This window comes from Cataglyphis hispanica, chromosome 18 (assembly GCF_021464435.1).
Source record: "Cataglyphis hispanica isolate Lineage 1 chromosome 18, ULB_Chis1_1.0, whole genome shotgun sequence".
NCBI classification, from domain to species: domain Eukaryota; kingdom Metazoa; phylum Arthropoda; class Insecta; order Hymenoptera; family Formicidae; genus Cataglyphis; species Cataglyphis hispanica.
The window spans coordinates 4,949,361-4,976,778 of NC_065971.1; the positions used below are offsets into that span (position 1 = coordinate 4,949,361).

General features: G+C 32.7%; 1 protein-coding gene across 6 annotated transcripts in view; it reads right to left on the reverse strand.

The window, feature by feature from the left end:
- LOC126856255 (single-minded homolog 2) overlaps positions 1-26,573 on the reverse strand; it is a 40,517-nt gene extending 13,944 nt beyond the window's left edge. For 2 of the 6 annotated variants that reach the window (XM_050604619.1, XM_050604620.1), the window contains exon 1: positions 7,126-7,285. In XM_050604619.1, coding sequence (XP_050460576.1) covers positions 7,126-7,255 — 130 coding nt within the window. In that variant the 5' untranslated portion in view covers positions 7,256-7,285. Of the gene's footprint in view, positions 1-4,560; positions 5,293-6,075; positions 6,163-7,125; positions 7,286-19,609; positions 19,967-26,355 lie in introns of those variants that run through there. The other 4 variants (XM_050604621.1, XM_050604622.1, XM_050604624.1 and 1 more) reach the window with 4 other exon arrangements.
- Between the last annotated feature and the right edge of the window lie 845 nt (positions 26,574-27,418).

Below are 27,418 nucleotides of genomic sequence, written 5' to 3' on the forward strand. Positions count from 1 at the left end.
TTTTACTATACAATGACAATTCGAACATTAACAATTTATAATAATTTTAATTTCAAAAATATTATTTATTTCAGACAAAAATATATGTTATTGTAAATATACCCAGAAAAAAAATTTGTGAATATATTAATATTTTTTTCAATAAATTATAAAGATATAATATTATAATAGTGACATATAGGGGGGATATTTTGTATTACACTATAATTAAGTAAGAATTTGTGTTGAGTTTTATATTTTGCTGAATTTTCTATGGTGAGAGAGAGATTTAATGTGATATTATTAAACATTATATTACTCATTTCTCTTGAAAATAGTATAACACATTAATCGTATAGCATATTAATCACATATGATCGCATACTTCGTTATCTATTTCCATCGTTGAAGTTTCAAGAGTTTTGAATCTTAAAGAAATTTTAAATTTCTGAAGTTGAGAAGTAAAATATCTTTTCTGAAATAATTTTTTAAATATACAATATAATAAATATCATAGTTATGTATAATATAAACAAAATTGAAAAAAGATGCTCGCAATATATCGTATATATATATATATATATATATATATATATATATATATATATACATATATATATATATATACGCAAGAAGTCTTTAAGGATACAATTTAATACGTCAAACAATATTAGAGGTTTATAATGAAGTTAGGTATGCGTGATTTGTGTGTGTGCGTGCAAAATCGATGCAGCAATAACACAAATCGCAATTGTATTGCACAAGCGACAGCGTAAAATAGTCGCACTATCAGCATACCGGGATGAATTAACTTAACTCCGCTATGCCTGACACGGCTGACTACACGAGTTCCAGTTCCATACCCGCTATAATCGCAATTCCTCGTCATTGTTAACGTCGTCGGCATCTCAGTCGATGTAACACCCGATATCTCGGCAATATCGATAATAGGTTTGAAAATATAGCTGTTTGTTCGCCTAGTCCTTGCTGGAGATACTATCTACAGAATATTTTGAAACCGTTACACCCTTCTCCTTATATTTTTTTTTATTCATCTTTTTCTTTGTGTAAATATCAATCACATATGTGATTATTAAAAAAATTTATATTATAATTTATTTATATATTATTTTATAACAAAGGATGATTCTAAAATTTGAATTATCTGCAGATATATATATATATATATTTATATATTGCAAATATTTATTATTTCTACAATGGGAATGAATAATGCTTTATATATTAAATAACTGGCGTGATAATGATATACAAATTTCACAATTTTTTATGCTTCATGCAAAAAAAAAAATCGCATCGGATGATCGGAAAGGTCATCGGCCTGCGTAGAGATCGGAATTTTACAGGCGCAATTATTTGTCTTGCAGTATTGGCGGTCGTGACTTTATTTCGAAATCACGTTCGAAGTTGAATTACGTTTTTCCCAGGTGAAATAGAACCGTCTCTATGGACACATCGTGCACAATCCATAAAATTGGGACTACGAATTTTATTTTAATATTCCATAACTTTACGGAAGCGTGACGAATTTCGAAAGTATAAATCGGCGAAGAATTTGCAATCCAACTGGCTTGTACTAACAGAGCGTTGAACAATGTGAGGAAAAACTATGCAATTTCTATGTGTCTTCAATATTTCTATTTTATTGCGTATAATCTTAATCATATACATACATATATATATATATATATATATATATATATATATATAGAAAATTATTTTCTTTTATTCCTTTCAAAATATTTATATTTTAAAATATTCTTTTAAAATATTTTCTAAATAAAATATAAGAATTCATACATATATATATATATGTATATATATATATATATATATATGAATTCTTATATTTTATTTAGAAAATATTTTAAAAAGAATATTTTAAAATATAAATATTTTGAAAGGAATAAAAAGAAAAAATAATTTTCTCTCCCCCCAAAGCTCCGCGAAGAATGCGAAATATAATTGTTGAACGAAATTAAAAATAGCCAAATTATATTCTTCTTGCGAATTAAAGTTTCTGCATATGTACTTTAACATTACTGCGAGTTGCGCAAAAAAATTACTTGAAATTTTTACTATATTATTTTTGACTCGTGGATCCAATTTTTTTATACATGTCGATAAAATTAAATTTGATTGAAATGAATTCTTTAAGTACTTTCTAACTGCGAGACAAAAGGGATTTATGGTGCAGTTGTTCGCGAATGATACTGCGCGAATGCCGCGTAACGACGAAGCTCCTCGCTCTAAGAAATGAAAGCAAAGGGAGCAAACCGTCATTAAAGTGCCAGCAAGAGAGCAATCTAACGATGTAGAGCTACCCGGACTTCTCCCGGATGGAAATTCGCCTGAATAATGCATTTTTTTGCCGCTTTACATTCGGTGACTGTTTTAACCGACGTACACGGCTGTCGATTTTCTTAGAGAGGAATATTTTATCAAATGCACAGAACGTACTCCATGTGTCTTTTTGTTTTATTTTATAAAAGTCACTCTTTTCATCTTTTTAGTGTGTCTTTTTATTTAAATATATATATATATAATCTCTCTAAAAAAATAATTAATTTTTTGTACGTACGTAACACAATTTTTGCCTTTTTTTCAATGAATAATTCGATGAAAATATCAATTGTTAATGCTATTATGTTTATCATCTAACAAGCTTTGTTTGATATATTAAATGGTTGCTATTGCGAGAAAATTTCAGAATTCTAGATAGCTAACTGGTATATCCAACAAATTTCTCAAACATTTTAAGACATTCAAGGAAAGAAAGATATTGAGATAAGAGCCAAGCAAAACCATACACAATATTGTGACGAATTTACATACGCATTGTTATGCTACCTGGAAATGTTACTTCTCCGCGATAATATGCATAACATAATGTGAGTTGCCACCATTTCTGCATTCGTGGAAACCACGTTCAAACATCATTTGTGCTCGTTGCACTGTTAAGAAAACTGCAGGTTCGTGATAGGCTGTAGGAATGAATAGGCCCGGGGAAAATGATTCTACACACCGAGAATAAGTTGCTTTCTTATTGGCCAATTCCAATGCAGTGCTCTCACGTTGCAACCGCGAGATCTTCAAGAATTATCGTGGCGGAAATTAAAGATGGCTTTCAGCCAAAGACGTCATTTCGCGCGCATAAAGCAGTTTAGTCAGTAACTGCCAGTGACTAATTAAAAGAATAGTGATAATTATTTGTAACAAAAAATACTAAAATAATAATATGAAAATTGTTAAAATAATAATACTTATTTTTGTATTATAATAATTAGAAGCTTTAATTATAATGTAAAGTATCCTTACAAGTTTTTTTATTTTTTCATACACATATGAGGGTTATTTTATTTATTTTATTTTATTTATTAAAAAATGGAATGTCTTAAAAGGAAAATTTGTAACATTCCACAATAATTAAATCTTGTAAGGGACTCCAATTAATTGTAAACATTTTTTATCATATTATTTTGTTCGTCTAACTTGATGGATTATCACTGATCTGATTTATAAAGCATATGAGTCGAATCAAATGCTGCGACTGATTCATGGCATTGTCCGAAAAGCGTAAATTTATAAAAAAAAAAAAAAACATTTTTTGACGGATTTTCAAGAGTTTTGAAGAGATACCGCGAGCTTCTTTTAAGCTTGATCGGATGAATAGCATGATTAGCCGCGAAAAAATTCGACTTGAAATTTGACTTGACAATGCGAATGCATAATCAATTGCGATAAAATTTGATTTGAAACTTGTTTTAATAATATGAATTTTTTGAACGAAAAAAGAATTAACGTTCATTGATGCTAAGGCTATAAATATATCTTTTAATAAATCATTTAATATCTAAACCATATAAAATATTTATCATTGCGATTATTCAAATATTTGAATATCCGTTTGAATAGAAAATATACATAATTAATCTTAAAAATTAAATCTATCTAACTTTGCGAATTATTTTAATCTATATTCAAATTATTTATTATAGAAAATTGAATAGGAAAATAATTACAAAAGATATTATATATAATTAAAATTATGTACGATAAAACAGTAGCTGAGAAATAAAAAGAAATGAAAATTATTTTTTGTATACTTTATAATCAGACAATGAAAATAAATAAATCTCTTTCGAAATTTTTAAGAATCTTTTATACGATGGTAAATATTGTTAATAAAATAATGATATAGGAAACAAAGCATGAAAATCAATTAATACACAACTTTTAATAATTAATAATTTTTCTTTATAGAAATCGACATATTCAATAATTAGTTTTATTTTTTTTCCTCGCTGGAATTTTGAACACACATTTAATTTAACTATGAAGCATGCAAAAAAATAATACAAAATATTTCTTATATATTTGCATAGCTTTAAATTAACAAATTTGGAAATTTTTATAAATTCGATTGTTCAAACATCAAAATTTTTGATACATGTTTAGTTTGAAATAATTTGATTAATTACTTATAGCATATTTCGATTATTTCAATATCATCAAAATCCAGATTGTATTTATATTCTAGATCGTATATATAATTAGTACCTTCTTTATTCCTTTGCTTGTTTCTGATATGAGGATCGCTTCTTGAGATAGTCGATCCGCGCCCATGATTTTCCATTGGTGCCATGCTGCATACATTCTTCTTATTGCGACTATTTAAACTCCGACACTATGTAGATTCACAATATTTTGCACGTATTCCCGACGATATTAAAACTACTTAATCATCAATTTTAAGCACGTGTATATTAAGAAACTGCTATAGTAACTTCACCACCTGATCTTGATACTCAGCGCATCAATTTGCACACGTGTTAGTGATTGAAGATATCGATCAATATCTGGTATTTTCACAAAGAAACTTCTGCAAAAACAGATTTTGTAATATTTTATTTACGTGTATTTTATGATATATAAATTTTACAATATATTTATATATGTATATATTTATATATACATATATACAATATATTAATCCGTTTCGAACATTGCTCGACCACGTCAACAAGAGAGAGAGACTGGGTGACGTTCCTCGCTTTAAAATCTCGACTAGACTGCATGACTGTTTTAAAGCAAATTATTGCTTCTAAGCTGCAGCTTTGTTCCTCGCTCAAGGCTGTTTCCCAATGGAGTAGGTAAGCTGAGAGAGAGGTACCACCCTTATTTTAAGCTCCACCCTTCACAGTGGGTCAGCTCGACCAGGGGCTCGACGGTATATACACGCACGTGCGAACACTGATGTGTATAAGTTTTCTCGATTTTCGAGAGAATGAGCTGAAGACCGAAAGATGAAAATAATTTTGTGAATAACGGAACTTAAAACGGAAGCAATTATTGAATATACTTATTATTCTTATATAATATATATATATATATATTTATTTATCTCAAACACTCGATGTTGTTAATTTAAAAAAAGAGTGATAGGAAAAATTTGAAATTCCGCACGTTAACAAGAATGTTCCTATGATTTTGATAGAATCCAATGTCAAGTGTACAACAATATGCGATTGAGAAAAGAGATTTTTATATTGAAAGTATATAAAATAAATAATGAGTATATAAATTAAATAAATAGTTTTGATTGGAAGTTCTGATGTCATATAGGATGCATATGAAAAGATAAAGGTAATATACATATTTATAATAGCGAGAAATTAATAAACTTTTAAACAGAACACTTTTATATTCATATTTTATATTATTCATATTATATAGGATGTTTATAAAATGACAATGAATATAAAATGATAATACTCGTGTTGCATATTTGACATTAGAGATTGTGGAAGATGTAGGAATCTTTTTGGTTATGCATGCAACGCGCGAACAACACTTTCTATTTTATGAAAAAAATATTTTTTATTTTTATATCGAACACATGCACGATCAAATCTAATTCTTTATTGACGATAATCCGAAGTAAGGACAGAAACATACAAAATAAATTTTAATAAGAAAGGAGAAAATGTCGAAACTAGCCACGACACACATGGTCTTTTCTCTCTTATCATATTTTTTATTTTGAATAATAGCTCTGAAGCAAAAGAGACTTACTTGCCATATGTTTGCAGTATGTTCTTTTTGAATAATCGTATATGGAATCCTATAGAATACTAAGGCATAATCCCCTTACAAAGGGATCTGTAAGTAAAATTGTTTCTTGACAGACATATTCTCAAAAACACTTTTGCCGATCTTTTATTATCAAAGATAAAACTAGTGAAAAATGGAGGTCAATCGAAAGTAGAATAAAATTCTAAGCTCCAAAAATTGCGATAGAACAACCCTGGCCGCGGATGTTTTCTATGTGACCACGCTTGCATGTTGTTTGATTTATGATCAGATATTTGCATAAAGGCGACGAAAGAAACGCTGGACTTCTGGGTGCACTACGTGTTTACTAAATATTCGCCTTCGCGGAAGCGCAAACAGTTCGCAGATTGCTTCCTATGTAAACCTGTGTTGAGGGATTTCCCAACACTTCCGCAGAGGTCTGTGATTTTTATTAAGAGTGTTTATTTTATTTCTAGTCCACCGGCTTAAGTAAAGATAAAGGAAATAAATAAATACAGTGTAAAAAGTCTGTAAATACAGTGGTGGCGCTGTCACACTGTCACATTGTGACACTGTCACAATTGTAAAAATATTAATAACCAATCGGCTTGGGAAGAAACGAGAATATTTTTAATCCTTCATGCATTTATTCTCTTTTTTTATTCTCTTTTTTTATTCTATTTTTTTATCGATTTGTATTTTGAAGATAATAGAAGTTTAAATGTACAGCATTTTAATATAATTTGACATTTATGCAAACTTTTGCAATTTTCCTAAAAACGTTAAAGAAAATATTGAAATTAATATTCGGATAATATAAAATGCTTCGCATTACTTTTCTTGTTTTTATCATTCATATTTTACATATTATTAAATTCTATCAGCATGATACAATTTTTATAATGCACTCAAAAAACGAATATTTATATTACGTATTTTAATATATTAATTACCTCTTTCTTTCATAACGTTCTCAACACTCACTCGTTCACTTATTCTTCGTTCATCAAAAACGCGCTCCATTCGCGGATTTTCACAGCTATTACATACCATTACGACTATAATCGATATCCACGTATAGTAAGTAAGCGTGACGAGGGAGGATGGGGCGATCCAATTTGCGGCCACTGGTCTGATCTGTCCCCGTCGTCCAATTAACGGATCTTTCTTCTAATCTCATGGATTCATTCCGATCCGCCGGGAAAATCGCGACCTTTTTGCTCGGATAAAAGAGAAGCGAAAGAGGAACGACGTGGAAAGAATGACGTGCAATTATCTAGGCATGTCGATTGTATCAGTATGTACTATCGAAAATGCCAAATTGCAGTGTGTTGATAATCGATATTCGATAGATATTATCGTGCGATAAAAAAAAAAAATACCGATACTGTTGTATATATCCGAATAGACAAAAAATTCTGCACGAAGAAATAAATGAGCCTGGGAAAAAAATGCCTCGTCTACGATTGTGTTTTAGCAAACATAAATTCTTTTTTAAACATTTATGCACAGGAAATATGTATTATGTCTCATCCGAGGTATACAGGTATGTTACATATTTTATATATAAAATAGAACATTTATATTTCATTCTTAACGCTAGAATGAAAAATCGAAAATTGACCATGAATTTCATAAAATTGTTAGCGAAGCAGATCTCAGCGTATCGTTTATTATTTTTATCTTAGAGTGTTTATTCTTCATTCACGCGAAGAAGGGAAGTGCGAAATGGCCACAATGCCTCTGTAGTAAGTAATCTCCGTCCGACGGATAGATTTGATAAGCGTATCGTGGAGAAACTTTTTCCTCCGGAATGGAAATCAACGCGACAGGCATGCGTATATAGTATACGCATCTCCAGCGGTAGTTTTCGCGCAAATACACGAGATATCTGTGTGTGTGTGTGTATGCGCGCGAAACAGGCAGAGATAATATTTGCCGGGATTTGCACACGTGCCCGGCCGGCCGGACGTTATTTTCGTATCGTAATGCCCCTCTGTGCATCTCCCCGCTCCACCCACCCCCTCCCCTCCCCCGCCCGCCCTTCCACCCGCCCCCCTCGCTCCTGGTACTCGCCGTACCTATCCGTGAGAAATGACACATTTGCACGCATATGATTTCGCGACGCACGCGTCTATATTGCATGTGTGTGTAGGCCAGAGTAAATAGGTGTGTCTATACCCTACGTTGCGGGTGTTATTCGAATTAGAGAGACTACGTGCTTGCACTCGCTGCTATTATCCGACGTTCCGTAAATTCACATTGCGCGATGCGTATTTGATTGTTCTCCTCTGTGTATTATGTTTGATGTATCCTCTGTGTGCGTGTCCTTTTCTTAAATTTTCTTTTATTTTGATAAACACTGGTTTACAAATGTTTTGTGTTCCAGAGCACTTGGACACTGTTTTTAAGTAATTTTAAACGCTAAGCATGAATTATGAAAAATTTCTAACAGGTCAAGATTTTGAGAAAAACGGGGTGAAATGCCGAAAATACGCGTTTTTACCATTGAATATCTTACCTGCAATCAGACTCTATGGAACAATCGTTTTACTTGACGCAGTACGACTAGATCTAAAAACAAAGCGTGTCTGAGGTTTGATTGTACCTGCGGTAAAATATTCGATATTTTTATATTAAAGTATAATGTTCAAGATTTCATTGAGCCCTGTCTGAAGTCTCTCTTACACGTCGGGTTTGTTTGTTATAAATTTTCAAAAATAATAAAAAAAGCGTTTATGGGATTTTCGACCTCATTTTTCTCGAAAACTTGACCTGATAGGCCATTTTGCCTTGCGGATTTGGATTCAGCGCCGCAAAATGCAAAGAGTTAAAAAAAAGTTGTTTCCATTTCTGCCATTGAAAAATTGTGAAATTTGTAAACTAGTGTAATTGATCCAGTAGAGACACAAATCGAATAATAATCGAATGGACTTTATTTCGAAATAAGATCGGAATATATTGCGAGTTTTTCATTTAAATACCAGATTTCACATATAAGGAGTAATTTAGGTTTTAATTTAATGATAAACAGAGATATATTAAAGTGATATATATTAAGAAAAAATCTTTCTAAGCTCTATATTTTTAGTGATTTCAGCGACATCTTTTATTATAACGTGTCACATGTCACAAGATACGTGTATTTTTACATCGCACAAAGAAAAAGAAAATCTGAAAAATTCGGTCTTCAATCTTCGTATCAAGTTACGGAAAAGTAACTGGGCAGGTAAATGCTGCCGACCTACAATAACTATCGCGCATCAAAATGCGTAGTCACACACGAGCTGTTGTGTCATATAATCGTTGAATAAGTTTCGGTCCAGGACGACTTTGCCCAGGGGTTGATAAATTGCACGCCCCCCCCCATATCCTGCAGCTATTGTCTTTTTGCCGAAGTTGGAAACCCGCGCTTGCTCATAGCATTCATCCGATCACGAACGACTAATGATTACCATATTTTTTTCACCAAACGAACAATAAAATCCAAACGTAGTAAAAAGTTTTGTGGAACCTGCAGTAATGCAGGAACACCTGCATGTTTTAGAGGCGAACTACGCATTTAAACACGTCCTCCAAAAAAAAGCAAAAACCTTTTCAACTAAATATATATATATATATAAAAAAATTATACATAAAAAAATTATTTTTATATAATTTTTGAAAACTGTTTCAAAAATTATATAAAAATAATTTTTTTTCACATTAATTTTAAGTCTATAAAAAAGTGTAAATAAATGAGTATGTTTATTTTCTAAAAGTTTCGAACCGTTGACTATTCTTGAATTTCAAAGGTTGATATTTTAAGTTTCGTTTTACGAATTAGAAGGATTTATCGATCCATTTATAATTATGTATTCATTAGATTAATGAGCCTTTTCTCCGAAAGGCAATTTCACATATAGAGAGGACTACTAATATGTACTTTTTCGTAGTATTCTTCATTTATCGAATCTTATATATAAATCATTAAAGCATTCTTTGATGCATTATTACAATTTTAATATATATCTAAATAAACTGGCTTGTCGCTGATACGTGATTGAGTGATCTGTGTGATTGACTTTTGATTGTAATTTATAAAGTTCTTATGCAAATGTATAACTCGTAATCTTAAGTTTACCACACGCCACAAATATTAGACAAATATAATTGATTTTTTTCTTTTAAGAAAATACCAGTGGATTTCCTTCTATTGAAAAAATATTACGCAAAAAAAAATGTAAAAGCACACACATTCACATTTTTATAAATTTTATAATATTATTCAACCTTATTAACCTTGTTTCGATTTCTATATATGTTACGTCGATGACATAAGATCAGCAGAACGCCGGCCCAAATTATTAGCATATTGCGTGTCCCGGCATACAATGCGCAGTTTATGCCGAAAATACGCTACGCCGTTAGCCGTTGTAGTTGTCGTACTAAAAGAACAAACAATCGAATCGCCAGATTTCATCCTGATGCCATCGCTCCGATTGTACAACGAGGTATCCATTTTGTCGCCAGTCGTACGACAATATGGAGTATTCGCATCGGTTTTAAAGGAATGCGTCTGCAGAAGCATTCCCCAGATGCATATTGTATTATTCGGATTAATTAATTTTTACGCGTTAATTGAAGAGATAAATAACGATCATCAATATTAAATAGTCACGCAGTCCAAAATAATGGAGAAAATAATTATTATCAAACGGTATTTATTAATATATTATTCGTTACTATTAATTAAATTATAAAACGTTATTTTATTCATTAAATTCAAATTTGAAAAAATTTTTTAAGATATGTAGTAGAAAATTAACGAGAAATTAGTGGATTATATACTGGAAATACATAAGAAGGATAGATAACAAAGTTTTATGCTCTTAAAATTAATTTTAAGTTTTATATTCTAATAGAATTTTAATCTCAGATTTAATTACCAAGATAATTAACGTATATTAAAGAGATACGCACACGAAGATTAGTTACCAGTATCCAATTAAAAATTTTTGCGAAAAAAAAATCCATTTTGCAAGTTGTACTAAAAAAAAAAATATATAATCAAGATATAAAATATATAATTTCTAATTTTTTCTCTGTTATATAAAACTATTTTTTTTTTTTTTAATGTTTCTGATAAGAGCTACTTTACTTTCATTACTTTCTCACAGACAAGAGATTTATTCAGGATGTGTTCCAGATAAAATGATTCGAGACATATACGTAGATAATTCTATCGTTCCTGTCGCGCGGCGCATTCCTTAGACAGATAATTCCGTCTGCATTCGAGTTGCACTCACGTGTGCTCGCACGTGGAGTGCGCCGACTCGGAGGTACCTGGAACCGCGTTCATCTCAGGCAGCTCGCCATGTTTTTCTTGCATTGTGCTGACCATGTATGATCCCAAGAGACCACGTATACGGATCAAGCGTTACCAACCATAATTATAGAATAGATGTATTAGAATCGAATTAGTTATGAATATTTTTGAATGATGCAACTTCTTTTGGCTGCATGAAAATCCATAATATTTTTGTTATGTTTATTTCTTTACTTATTTATTTTAATCAGAATATAAGTCCTTAATTTTACTATTCTTTTAATTATCGTAAATTATTATAAAAATATAATATATTTATAAATTTGAAAAATACAAAATCAATTTCGATGAAAACTATAAGAAGAAGCTATTGATTATTGTCGAAATGTCAGGCTTTCATATATTTTTAGATATCTTTTATATTAAAAAAAAAAAATTATAATACAAGTACATAATCGCAAAATATATTTAAATAGTCTTTTTTTATGTTTCTATTGAAATTTCGATAAAGATCCGTCTTTAAAGGTTGGCAACGTTTGCGTCGACGATGTCTACTCTTGCACGTGTTACACTCCGCCACGTAGACGGTACAATGTACCCGACTTTTTTTTCTCATTACAGTGCGCACTCCACTTACTTACAATGTTGCTGGTGAACCGACAAACACCGTCTCGTGAGTCGAAGCAACGCAGTGCGCGTGCGATCCGCAATTCTACACGCGCAACTCGAATTTCCATGCGTCTTTCGTGCACGTCGTCTCGCGACAAAGCTGCTCTCACGCAAAACGTGCGAAAGTCCGAAGAAAGAAAATGAAGCACTACTCGCTTTAACCCCCTTAAAAATTAATGATCTGTAACGCGAATGTCGTGCAGATGTCGGTTAATTAAATCCGCGGTCTAAAAAAATCTAGATCTATTCTTTTGATTTTTCATACTTTATCTATTTTCGTATTATTTTCGATATATGTATATATGACTGCCAAAATATGAGCGTTATTAATTGAAGTAATAGAGTACATTGTTGTGTATAAACAAAGTCGCGATAAACAAAGTATTAACATTCAAAAAAACTTTTTTTATGGCACCAATGTTTAAATAAACATTTAATATAGCGCTTTCGTAATGCGTAATGGAGTAGGCTTTGCATTTCAAACATTATTAAAGAAAAAATAAAATTATTAAATTATTAAATTTAGTGTAACTTGGTAATTAAAGACTCAGGGTGGCAATCCAGAGTGGAGAAGGCTGCATTGTGAAGATGTAGTTGTAGATTGATACGAGCGTGCGCAATTAACATAAGCGTATTTTTGTTGTATTTAAAAACAGGAGAGAGCGAGAGAGCGGCATGGCTGATAGGTCGCGCGTAGTTTTATTGATCATGAATTCGAGCCTGTGTTTAGACGCCAGTATCGCGACGTTGTAACGCGAGAACTGTGCTTCACGTAACACACCAAGGAGGCAATAGCCGGACTAAATCGTTATTAAATGCCTCAGCGCCACATTTAACTTTTAGCTAAACGTCATAACAAAGGAATATCATTTGATTGACACTTTGTGTCGAGTTCGGAGTCCAAATCGGGATTGTATCATAGATTCTAAAATTACTCTATCCTCTTTCTTTTTCTCTCTGTCTCTTACGAAGAATTTTTGAAATCATTCTCCACTACGAATTCTTTAAAAAAATATACCGACTCGTACAAAACAAGATAGAAATATAACATCTTGATATGACCAGCAACGAAAAAAATAATTATTTTTTGAAAGGTTTAATTATGCGCATCGTATTTTTTCTCTCTTTCTCTCTTAGTCCTCGTAGATCTCACAGACGTAGATCGCTACTTGTCGATGAGAATTCTGAGCGACAATTAGCGTAACGATGAGATCTGCTTTCTCTTGCAGCCTGCGGGCCATTCTAACAACCCTACATTCGAGGGTGAAACTTTGCGCTCCAGGGAAGAGTTTGCATCGCGCTACGGATAGACGCGTGAACGCGTATAATGAACACGTGTAAATCCCTTATTAGATGGTGCGATATTTCTAGTTTATCATATTATAACTGCATGAGAGAAAGAAATTTTTTTTATTATATTTGTTTTTTCTTGATTTCCTTTAAATGCAAATCTCATTGAAATCCAGATGCAAAAAGAGTAGATTATGATTTGATAAAATCATTTTTAAATAATCATCCAAATATAATGCATATTTCATTTCGTAAAGTTAACATGCAATTATATTTACATCATTATTATCTTTGCATCAATTTATCTATTCAAGTGTATTTGTATGTATCGTACATTTAATCATCTTGAATGCAAAATGTCATAAAAAATAGAGATATAGGAAATATTTTTTTTAATTGTACATGATGTGAACGAATCTCTTTCAATGGAAATTTCAAGCAATCAGATTTCGTTATCAGATACAAATAAGACAGGTACAAGAAAAATATAACAAATTGTACTGCATGGCAAAAGTTTCTATGTTTTAAAAGGAAGACAGAAGAAGAAAAAAACTAAGATTGGACGAAAGCCACCCCTCCGTTGTCATAACGAAGGAACAGAGAGGGTAGAAGTGACGGGGGGCACTCGCGACCCCTCGATGCCGAATGGGCGAGGCTCTTATCCCTTCATACGAACAGCCCGCCCTAAACAGCCCTAAACTAAGTCACTTTAGCTTTGACGTTAAGTGTGACTGATCGTCCAGGCGTGCTTTTAAAATGGCCACCCGACGTTGTACATCTTGATATATTCGAAAAATAATAAATGCATTCGACTCGCGACTGCGGCTTTGAAGACGTTTTTCCTTTATGTTTTGTACAGAATATATATGCAGCCAAATGCAGCTATTAAAATATTTTGTTCTGACTGAGGAAATATAAAAAAATAAGATGTACACTCAGTATTTCAAACAAAAACTGTGCCTCTCGATTATGTTTTCTGAATAACTAGATTTGAAATCAATCAATTATTCTTCTTCGTTCTTAATATCTCTAATCTTGGTGTTTTTCTCTCTCTTTTTTCAATATTATTAAATATAAAACAATTTTTTTACATATATTTCAACGTATGCATAATTATGCACACACCCTTACATTTATTATTCAAAATATTTAAATATAATTCACATTTTAAAAAGTTTTCTAATATAATTTCAACTTTTTTCTCTGTGATATTATTAGAAAATATGCAATTCAATTATAAAAAGCGTAAATTTAGCGTAATATTTTTTTTAAGATTAAACATTTTTACTTTTATCTCAATCAAGATATTTTTACATGGAAAAAAGCGAGATTACAATTCCTCAACAATCCCTCGTGTGTCACTGTTTTCGCGATAACACGTGTATCGAGATAACGCGTATTCGTAAGTTGTTAGAAAAACTCAGATATATATGTATATGTATATATATATATATATATGTACAAGCAGCTTTTGCGGCATAATATACTTTGTAAAGGACGAGCGTGTGACATCATTCGCGACCGTATGTACGTGCCCAAGTGGAAAACACGCGCGGCACCAATTATCCATTTTTGCACGGAATTATCGCCGACGACCGAGATAAAGCTATCCGAGGAGTATACAAATCATTCGCGACAATTGTATGCAAATTAATCGCGGATAAGTTGCGAATTTGTGAATGCCGTCACACTCTTATCGTTATCACATATGACAGCTCGTCTCTCAATTTTTTTTCATCCGTATTTTAAAAATGATAAATTGGATAAACTTTCGCAATTAGTACTAAGTTAAGCAATTTCTCAAATAACTGATTACAATCAGATCACGAAAGCAGATACATGAATTTTCTTTATATTATATTATTTTTTTTTTAGATATCAAAAAATATATTAAATAATAATTATATATATTCTTCTCACTGAAATAAAAATAATTGGTATTTCTGATTTGACATTACATGGAAAATGAAACGAGAATCGACGTTTCCGAGAAAAGTATATTGCGTGGCCCACGCAAAAGCGTGACATCGCGAGAAAAAATCTTTTGAGAGGACACGCGGTGCCGTCACGCCCTTACGAAGGCAAGAACGAATGCAGAAAACGTAAAAAAGCTGTTTATAATACCCGTGACGTCAACGAATCACCGGGCACAAGTCGGGTCAGCTGGCCGAAAGCCAAGCTATAAAATAATGGTACGTTAGTCTCGGCTCTAATCGCCAGATCGACGTGTCTTAAATTACGGCCTAATAACGTTCGTAATAACGCGAACACAATTGCGTGCATCGCGCCCTCGTCGGCATTTTTTAACTCTTTAGATTTTCTATATCAATTCAAGTCTTCGATATTTTGATATTAATTAACACACACACACACACACACATATATATATATATATATATATATATATATATATATATATATATATACTATTAAAATAATAATTTTTAATAAGTCTAAGACGTTGTATTAAAGGTACACTACAAATAGAGCTATTATCTTTTGCCGAAATAAGATAAAATTTTGGATATAATGGTAAAATTTTATATAACTCTCTTATTTTAAAGATTTTTTTTCTCATAATTGTATATACATATTTACTTGAATTTTTTTAAAGTTCCGTTTAGTTTATTATCCTGTTTACTAAACGCACTTATTGTCGGGCACCGACCCGACGACGGTTTCCACTAACTAAAGTAATTTTCCTTTCGCGGAATCGACGCGAATTCGCTCGCGGATATTTTTCTCTCGCTTTGTTCCGCGTGCGCCATCGCCATCGCGTTGATGTATCACACGGGGTGAAAGGACGAAAGCGTGGAGGTGATAATAAGCCGTAAAGACTGTGAGACGCATCGGGAATGCGTGAAGTATTTACTCCCTTTATGGACCGAGTGATTCCGCTGGTACTGACACACCGGGCCCAATCACCGCCGACCGCCCATAATTCAAAGACATTATGGCAAAAGAAGATGTCACTGGAGAGCGCAAGATGCAATTAAGGAGCATCATTTGATTCCTCGGTTAACTTATTTTCAAATCGTCGCGTGCATATTTTTGATTTTGTCACGTTTTCCCTCGTCTTCAAATACTTCGTTCATGTTTGATGCAATTTTTTTTTTTCGACCGCTTGATTCTAATATTTCGTACATTGGATACACTTTATACGAGAAAATAAAAATACGTTCAGAAATTTAGAATCAAATTTTTAACGAAAACATGACAATTCGATCGATATTTACTGTCAAATCCTATCCATTATCTGATTAGAATGAAAACACATCGAGCATTCAAATCTCCGGCATCGCGCAAGTACAATTCTCGCGTTATCAAGAATTATGTTTATTTTAAAAGAATCGCGCTGAGCTAAGAAATATGACGAAAGCGCGGGGAGAGGAAGGAAGAAAGGGCGCAATATCCATCGCGCGTCGGCTCGCAGCAAAGTAACGCGGAATAGAATTTATTGGCGTAGGCGAAGGTGTGCCGGTGAGTTTTTGAAGTCCTCGGACTTCGTTGCCTTCGCCATTCGACTCGCCAGTAAACCACGACTCGTCTCGTGGACGTTGCAGAATGGAGCAGCGAACGAGAAGGTGCCGCGCACACAAGTCAGGTTTAAAGGCCTTAAGGATTCTTGATATAAGAGAAGGACGAATCGAGAAGGAATCGATTCGTCCCCCGTTGATCGATAGTAAAAAAGAGTGATAAAAATGATAAAATGCATGTACTCCCCCAAAAATATTATTTTCCAAGCAGTTTGATATATATTTTTCATACATAGAACTAATTGGAATTAAAAAAATTGATTGTACAAATTAATTCCTCTCCAAAGTATTTTTTTAATGTTAGTGTGTTAAGTATAAATTATTGACATTATCTTTACTGTTTTAATAGATGTTCTATATCTTAATATATTTTTATAAATATTAATATTCTTCATATTTTTCAAATGTGCGATGAGTGTGGTGATGTAGAAAAGTTTGGTCGCGGCAAAATCCAATGCAATAAATTCTGGTTGTGGATAATTACATGCCCGTCACATATCCGATGTGAAATGCCGCCCTGTCTGCGTGCCGTTGATATAGAACTTCTTTTCTTTCACCTTCACGCGTGTATTCGCTCACTTCTAACGCATCGTCTTTCGCTATGGGCCGTACAGGGCTTATGGGTTGCGCGACGCGGAAATCGCACGAAAGCATCAAATTGCACGCGTGGGAATGGGACGGTGCGCGAGCGATTAGGAAAAAAAATTAACTGTTCTCTATATTTATTTGGATTACACAAAGCTATAGTCGCATTTTGATAAATGTGCTAATATTCCCTAACAAGCAGATTAAATACAAAAAGAATGATAGCATCGCAAAGAAAGATCTAAATCAATTTTTTGTCATGATAATGTTCCCAATGCTGGAAATTTGAAAATTGTTATATAATGATTTCCAGTCGCATTTCTATAAGAAAAAACGATTTGAAATTAAATATTTGCAACAACGTTGCGAGAATTATGCGCGAATTATATATAAGCGTTCGAATGTTTATTTCGATCGTGATTTAGTTGCCGGAAAAAATTTGTTCAAACAACAAATTGCTCGATTCAAGGTTCCCATATCTTCCAAAGAAAAAAGCTTTAGGCTGAACAGTGTACAGCGCAACCTTGGACACCGGTACAACAACAAGGATGTCTGTTATGCTGACGAAGCATCCTCTATCGTAATCAAACTTGTGGTGCCAACTGGAGGTATCGACGAATCGCGTAATTAAAATATCGCAGCGTGCGAACTCGTGCGCGCGATTGTATTTCGGGAAACGATGGCGTTGCTCGTGTTTATCACACTTTGGGCACGTGCACGATTATTTTTGCGCGATGTTACCATAGCAGACGGCCATCGCGATACTCTCGGATAAGGAAGATTTTCATGGAATTCAAAATAAAATTAAGAAATGTTATAAACAAAGATTCAGTTACAGACTTAAGATTAAGCATTTTGCGAGAGCTAAGAAAATAGTCTGATATATTATAACGTGTGTTAAAATTAATTAATTGTATCTGAAATTATTTTGTGCAAAATAAGAGTATCGTTTCTTACATATAATGTACAGGATAAGTTAAAAAGAGAGGAAATACTTTGGCAGAAGATAGTATGGATCATTGTGCAAAAAAAAAGTTTACATAAACATGAGTATTATTCTCAATATTGCTGTTTGAATTTTGTGGAAGTACAATAATGACGAATATGTTATAATAATACATATGTTATATCCGTAACAAATACTCAAAAATTGAATCGTGAATGTTAATACATTTTACAACTCGTATCCTAAGATTGCATGTCGTTTCTCTGAATGCCGTTCTTTTATACAAATAGCAGCAGCCAAATCGATTGAGAATAATAATGTTCATATAATTTTTTTTTTTTTTATAATAACCCATACTATTATTTCCTTCTTCTCCTGACTCACTTTATATATGACGTATTAAATTTCTTACATAAATGTGATATTTAAATTTTGTATTATTTAAAATATTTAAATTGTTTGCTTGAGGATTTACTTCATAATTTCTCATATTAACGTGTGCAATTATTTTCGCAAATTTGAGACATTACGATTATAATAATAATTTTTTTCTGTCGCGAAGCGGAACGATGACAAAAACGCGCAAAGGGACCTGATGAAATTTGCAAGTCTCGCGTGGCAAAGTGCCATAAGCACCGGCCAGGGGTTGACTACCGTGGCGACCCGCGATACTCTTTTTATTATTCCGCCGAGAGCTCCCTCGGCCGTCAGTCGGTTCTTTTATTTCGCGATTTCTCTCTCATTTCGCTGTGGACCGACTCGTCGACACACCCGGCCGAACTTGGACCCGGTCGCTCTGCCAATTTAGCGGGATTATTGGAAGTCGCCGATCGTGTCCGGCAAGAGTAACGCAAGAATATCGTCGATAAACGGTACGATTGTTACGACTATTAACACTTTCGTTTATAGCCATCATTGGGTGCGTCAATTTCTAAAGATTATTTATTTATAAGGAAAATATTAGGTTCCCTATTTTTATTAAATTGAACTTGTCTAAATTACGTTAGATATATTGCAGAATATAAAGAACATTATACATGAAAACTCAGGCACTATATTGTTTAAAATTGATATGAGACAGAAGAGAAAGTTTATAATTATTTATAAGTTTTGATAAAATTGGATATTTCATAAATGTTCTCTATATTAAATGAACAAGTATGTGTGGAAAATTATAAAACGCTAACAAATGCGACTCACGTTTCATGACGTTGGGGATTATATGTGCTGAAGACATTTTACATAGATCCAAAACATCGATTATGCATGGCGTAACGCATGGTCACTTGTAGACGCGAAAATTTTTTCGAAACCGACTCAGAATCAGAATCATCCCTGACTGTCGCGAAAGGACCGGGTCGGGCGTCACAAGAACGATGTAACTTAAAGTTGTCTTAAGCAAAACTAAACTTCGGTCTTGCGTCCTCGACATCCCGACATCGCGTATCCCCCCACTATCGGCTTCTTTTTAGTCATGTGGGATTTACGCGTACGGGGAGTAGCACGAGTTTCTCACACCCAGGGCGGTACCCGTTTAAATGACGAGCACCGGTGACAGCGTCGCACGTGTATGTTACATGCGTGTCATATGTAAACGCGCGCAAAAGGAAATATAATCAAGCGGTTAATCGTCGGAGGATGATGTTGGTATACAACAGATGTTACTTTATGAGCAAGAATAACTTATATATTGTATTGATTATAAAAATGTTTAAATTGTTTGTCTGATTAAAAATCTTATCTGCCATCATTTTTTTAAGCACCTTGATTTTAGGAAGACAGTATTTAAGTTATTGAGATTTTGTATGTAAAAATTAAAGTTTGAAAAATTATTAATATATTAATATTATTAATATAGTTCTGAGAGGCTAAATTATTCTCCAACTTAAAATCTTCGAACATGAGAACATGTGAATAAATTATATAGAATCTTAAAAATCAAACTGACAAAAATAACAGTTTTTTTTTATTCAAGCTGATTTCTAAATTTATTAGGAAAATTTTTCACACCGCCATCTGCTGAAGCGAGCTAAGCGAGCTAAAAGATGACACAACAATCTTCGTCGTGCTTGAGATATCAACGCCTTAGTCATTACACGATATGCTGATTCGTAGACTTTGCGAGATTATCAAATCACAAATACACTTCGCTCATCCGAGCACGGTGTAGAGTCCTTTAAATTGTTATTATATCCATGTCTCCTTCAACTCGTGTTTCGCTGGTCATATTCTCGATATGTGTGTCATATATTACACTGGAGATCAAAGTATCGCGGATAGTCAGCAACAATTAAAGGTCAATCGAAAAGTTCGAAAGAGACATGAGATAAGATGAATCATTTTTCATAACAAAATATGATGTTACATTAAAGATTCTCAGCTATTAATTTCATAAGACAGCTATTAATTTCATAAGCTTGATAAATCACAGATATATAAAATGGGATATATAAAGTATTCGCAAAATATTATTCATTATTATTATAAATAAATAATATTGATTTATTATATTAAGAAATTATTTTTAAAAATCTTCTAACGGAGGAGGAAAATTTCTTCATGCTTTTCAATTATAATATTTACACAATGTCACAATTTTTTTATCTATGAAAATTTTATCTACATTTATATAATATTATCTGGGATATCTTCTCCTGCGACAATATCCCAGGATGATTGTTCGTAATTTGTCAGCAATTTGCCAGTCGGTCCCGAGCGGATCTCGAGATCGTACATCACCCATTAATATCGATCGGATAACTATGATGTCCGGTAGGTGTATCGAGGAAGTATCGAGTTTCGTGTTTCTACACATGTCCAAACGCTTAAGCCGTCTTCACCTATCCGGCCATCCGGGGCGAGAGCGTGTCCCAGCTGCGGCTTGCGGCCTCTCTCATCTCGACCACCGCCGGACGGTTACGGGAAATCTGGCCAATGCGTCTGGACCAGAGTCACGATTGAAATTCGTATTCCCGTATCGATTTACATTCAGCAATCGAACACTAGAGCGAATGAGTCAAAGTGGTATTTGCAAAAAAGTGAATAGATTATTAATATTAGAGAATGACATGTATGTGAAGAATATTAAAAATTGGGATGCGTGCAAGATGATTTAATAAGAATCATATCGAGTATTGCTTAAATGAAAGATTAATATATTGCAATTCGCAGTTATATCGTCGATTTTTTGATTATCGTAATAGATTATTGAAATCTAACGTTAAGAAAAATGTTATTTAGAACAAACGATGTAAACATGAAATTATAAAAATCAGTTGTAAACTATGGGAATAATTAATATTAATTAATTATTAATTAATGAAATTAATAGTGCAATAAATATTATATTACAGAAATTAATTACATACATAAATAGATATATTAATTATAGGAATGTTATTAATGTTATTAATTCAATTGTATATTCTTGTGCATTATTGCATCGTAAATTATTTTAAATGTCTACGCAACAGTTCCTCGATCACGTAACGTGACGAAATTTTAATTTTAGAAAAGTCTAACTGTTAAAGATTAATTGTTATTAGTGAGAATCGTTCCTCGTTCAACAGTCCGTTCACAAATCACTATCGAATATACGAACACGCATCAAATCGCTTGACGCTAAATTAGTCGAGACAATAAACAAGGGAGAACATAAACATAAAGCGGGACGGGAATTTTTTCGTGTCAATGCGAGATTTTCTTTCTTCCTCTATTTTTCTTTTCCGTGTGCGAGACAAACTCAATGCGCTATACATTGTGATTCCGCCGGACACGTTTACGTCCGCGCGGCTTTCGAGAGAGCTGCGAGACAAAGCCTCTCTCTGTTCTGGCATTACTCCGTTTTATGTAATGCCCGTAGATTTTACGAGGTAGTAAAAGAAGACGCGTAAACTATTCCTAGGACAAGGGGGAGGAAGAGAAGACTGGTGTCTCCAATTTTGTTCCACCTAAGGTTTCGTTTTATTGATAAAAATTTTAACTCCAATGTACTCCAATGAGAAAAGTGCGAGTAAACTTTCGACTCCTTTTTTGACAAGTTTTCAGAGCTTTACTCTGGAGAGAGTTGCTATTTAAAAATCCACTTTTTATGGATTTATTAATGTATACATTTCTTTGTGTTAGAATTTTATTTTAGAATAAAATCCAAAATAAAAAGATTAGGAGAAGAAATTATTTACATGTCACGTTTTTAGGAAAATAATTTACGATAAAAAACGTTTTACATTTTCTCTATTTTACATTTTCTCTTTTTGAAACTCATTAATATGGATCAGTAAAACACGATCCCCGCCATTACATATTGTTTATATTTATTTATTGTGTTTTGTTATGAAGACATTAATCTCTTAAATGTGTCAACAATTTATAATATAATTCTTCCTGTTGGTCATGCTTATAATCGTCGGTAACGAAGCAGTAACGCATGATATAAAAACATTGCTTGACTTTAATAACTCTTCCATCAACGAAATACTTTCTTTTTAAAAAAACTAAAATAATAAATATATGTCCCCAAAAATTTATCGCCTGCTATCATTTAATATATTATTTTATTATAATTTTGTTTAATCTCATTTTATTGAAAGATTTATATATAATAAAAACTGTAATAAAGTTTGTATTATTTATAAGCTATTATCAGTATTCATTATTATAGAAATATAGAGATACCGCAAGAGTGTAAATTAACATTGATGTGCTTTTTCTGGCTCTCGAACTCGGAAATTCGAGAATTCAAGTGTTAAAGAGATTAAAATTCAAAGGATTACAAATTTTTATAGCTCCCGCAGAGTGGTAATGATCGGCGCGTGTTTGCACGCGAAGTTTCTCTAGAAAAGCGCGCTGCTGTTTGCGAGCGTTTTGCATATATACACGCACATATACGTTAGGTGTCACCCTGAATTACCTAAGAGCTGTTTACGCACGTGCCAGGATGTTGTAAGGCGCGTACACCCGCGCGCGGTTCATTCAATTATTGCCACCACCATTACGATCGCGCTATTATTAGCCATCGCGACCGAGCTACATTCATGAATTACTATTATTATTGCCGTTATACATATGCGCGTCACGGTGAATGTCCGACGATTCGCGAATTGCCCGAGATCAATTGTCCAACAAGCCGTAAATATACGTATATATATATATATATATATATATATATATATATATATATATATGTGTATGTATGTATATGTATATGCAATGTGGGGTCTATGTGATTTTATCAAAAATTACAAAAAAAATTAACTCATTTGCATCGTATTTTTATGAAAAATCAATTACTAAATCTTGAGGAAAGGAAAAGCAACAGTTTCCTTGACTATGCTCGTGATTAGAGTATTTTAAGAATATTTTTCACAATTTTTTTTCGACTTCCACAGTCATCGTAAAAATATTTGATTTATTTTTACGATGTGAAAGAATGTGTTACCCCTTCTTTGTAAAGAAATATATACACCCACACTCTCTACTAATCGAAAGGATTTGAATGTGACAGCAGTTTAGCTTCACGTCAAGCGTGACGATGGTAATTTAACATTAAAAAAAAAAAAAAGTTTGAGAATAAAGCTTCGGGGAATAGATCCTCAACTAAAGACGGCACGTAATCCGGCGGTCTACGCCGTCGTAACAGCTGTTCGTGGACGTACATGTGTCTTCGGCGCGATGCTTCTGCTGCGTGAGCCGCGGAAAGGGTACAGCGGCCAGGATGACGGGCAAGGATCACGTTCGGCAGGCCTTCCTTACTACAAATCGCTTCAGGAAACACGGACACGCCCCTTCGCGGCTGCTGCGATGCATTACGCGCGCCTTTCTATTTACTTAACGTCGTATTTCCTTTTATTTTTATTTTCTTTCACCCTCGTCGGCGAAATGAGAGAATCCGGCGCTCGCGCGCGAGTACGGTGACACGAAAATAGTCCGTTTCACACGATCCGTTTCACGCGCGCGACGCGTGCTCACGAGCGGATAAATCACGCTTTTCAACCCCTTTTGCCACGACGGCGCTTTTAGACGCAATGATGGTGGCTGAGTAGGTGCATTCTCGATGCATGGATATTTTAATGGCGCGCTCGGAAGATTTACGATTTGCTCAGAGAACATAGTCTCTTGGAGAAAGATGACTTATCTAGAAAAATATTTACATCGAGATTTAATGACGGAGGAATGTATCGGATGTTTTAGAAGCAAATAGATTAGCGGGTTTGAGTGTTCATTTTTTTCATCGAAGAGTTTTATCCAGGCTATCGTTTTAATTAGACAATTGCTTAACATTTTTAAAGGAAAATCCATCTAAGAAAAAAGCCAAAAATTCGATTATATAATATATTTTTTGTATTTTTTTTTTTTTTGATATTTTAAAGTATATTTATATTTCTATTTCCTTTCATAAGCTTCTTTTTACGAAATATATTATGTTAATTTCGATATTCGCGATTGGATGAAATATTACATAAGACAGAAATGCTTTCTATGCGGAAAACAATTTTTGCTATCATAGCTAATTACATTTTGGAAAAATGTATTTGCTGTCGTCACTATAAATTTCTAAACTACAGCAAAACGGTTTGTTTTTGCTCCTAATAAATTGATATCACAGCTAAAATGTTCACTATATCATATATAACGACTGAAATTTAATTACCACACGCAGTTTTTAGCTACGGCAGTTATTTTTTTTTTTTTTTACATTTTAGCACAATTTTTTTAGCATTTAAATTTATTCAGCTTTTTAGTTGGAATAACCGTGAGATGGCATTTCTAAAAGGAAAATTAATCTCAGGAAAGGATTAGCAAAAGAGTGAAGGGATTTCTACATTGTGTGTCGCGTCTGAAAGATCATGCGGGCGCCGTAACACAATATCAAGATAAATTCGATGCAGCTCTGCGAACAATTTACCTGCATTCGCGCACTCGAATTACACCTCTGAGAAAATAATATAATTTATACGTTTTTATTACATTCTTATATTAGAAAGACTGATATTAAAAGATATTTTTGCACTGCAACTTTTAATAAGACTGTCAATTTAAATATTAATCAATATCGAAATTAGCTAGAAACACATCAAATGTAATTGCATTGTATTCCAATCTATAAATTAGCAATTTTATGATAATGCTGCGAGGCATACCAAAATTACTTTTTCAATTCTATGAAGCTTTCTCCCAAAATTCAAGCATTATTTACTTATCGTTAACAATATCATATGCTAATAATGAGCACGTATTATGTCCGTAATTTTATTTATATTTAATTAATTTATATTTAATTTAAAAAGAGATAGAAATACTTGAGCAATCTTTATCAAAAGATTCATTTTTTCTCACGCTATTTATGGGCAGATGTATATCGTAATATGCGAAATAAGAAAAAGATGTCAATGATTATGAAAGATTACTCGTGCGAAACATTAAAGATATCGAAGGAAGATATATCGAAAGTATCGACGTGAATGCGGGTTGACATAAGTTTTGGTTTTCCGATTGTTGTCTGATATGCGACGGTAAAGAACAGACGAAGAATACGCGTTATATTCAATGCATATCTATCACTTATGGTCAGAATATCCATATGCATGTATATAAAAAAGAAAAAGTTATAATCTTACATCTATCAAAAAATGTAGAGAACTTTTTCTTCCTTATATAGGAACTATGAACTTACAATAATTAAATTTCGCCCGATAAATAAAAGCATGCAAGTTAATTAAATTTGTTAAGAAAAAAAAAATAGCAATTAATTTTGATCGCAAATTAATTTTTGCATTAATATAATTGATACTTCAATGTACAGTTAATTATACAACATTGCGTTCTGTTGCACTTTCTATTTTTAAATATATATGTATCGTCTCGTTCGGATATTCTTTTTTTTTTTGGCTTGCGATATTAAACATCACGCGCAATTCTACGAGTACGCAATCGATTGTTTTACAAACCTTTAACGAGAGCGGGCCTTTCATCGGAATCCGCCGGAGTCGAGAAGGGGAGATGAGAGGCAGGAACCAATTAGTCTCCCTTGGCAGGAAAGTGATTTCGGTACGGTCAACTTCCCTGGAGACGCGCACTCTTATCAAGCCGACGGTGCTTGACACATTTCCAGAGATGCCTCAAATTTCTTCGTCATTTTCGATTCCACCGTCACCCTCCTCAATCGTATTCTTGGGCGTGAAAAGAGTCAGTCGCAACTAATTTTATCACATTTTTTATTCCAAAATTCCGAAAGATTTTTTAAATTGCCTTAACTATATGTATAATAATTGTGTTAGTACACGAGTCTTATTTATTGTATTAAAAATTAAATACGCCGTATTATAATAATCGTATTTTATAATTTTGATTTTATATTTGCGCAAAAATTTTTATGATAGATAGCTTTACGTTAGCTTACATTACGTTATGGGAGAGTCATTCGTTATAATATTTCACAATTAAATAGTTTTATTAATCAGCAACAAAATACATATTTATATTTTATTTTAACGTACTATTTTGTTAAAGCAATATTGTTAGTTAAAACAATTTTTTACTATTTACTTTTGCTATAGTTTAATTTTTTTATACATTTTTACTGCTATTTATTCATTATAAACAGTTCTATGCTATAAATGATATTATTTCGCTATTGTACATTATTATTATTTTTGCTTTAAACGTGCACTATTTAATATTTTTGTGTTTTCTCTTTATTAAACTATCGGAATTATATCCGTGTGAAATATATATGTTTTATTTCGGCGAATTTATAGCATTCCTTTGCACATTTACTCTTTTAAATGTCTATTGATATGCTATTTCTTTCGTACTACACTTTTTTATTACAACACAAAATATTAATATGCACTAAATAAATGCATTGATCGTCATTTTTCACTGATATATTTTGTTTCTTGTTTCGGTTAAACTAATCACACTCTCAGAAATCGTCGCATCATTTTTTCATCTAAATAGTCAGTAATTTAAATACTCAATGATTTTATGCAATGATCTTTTGCATTTAAA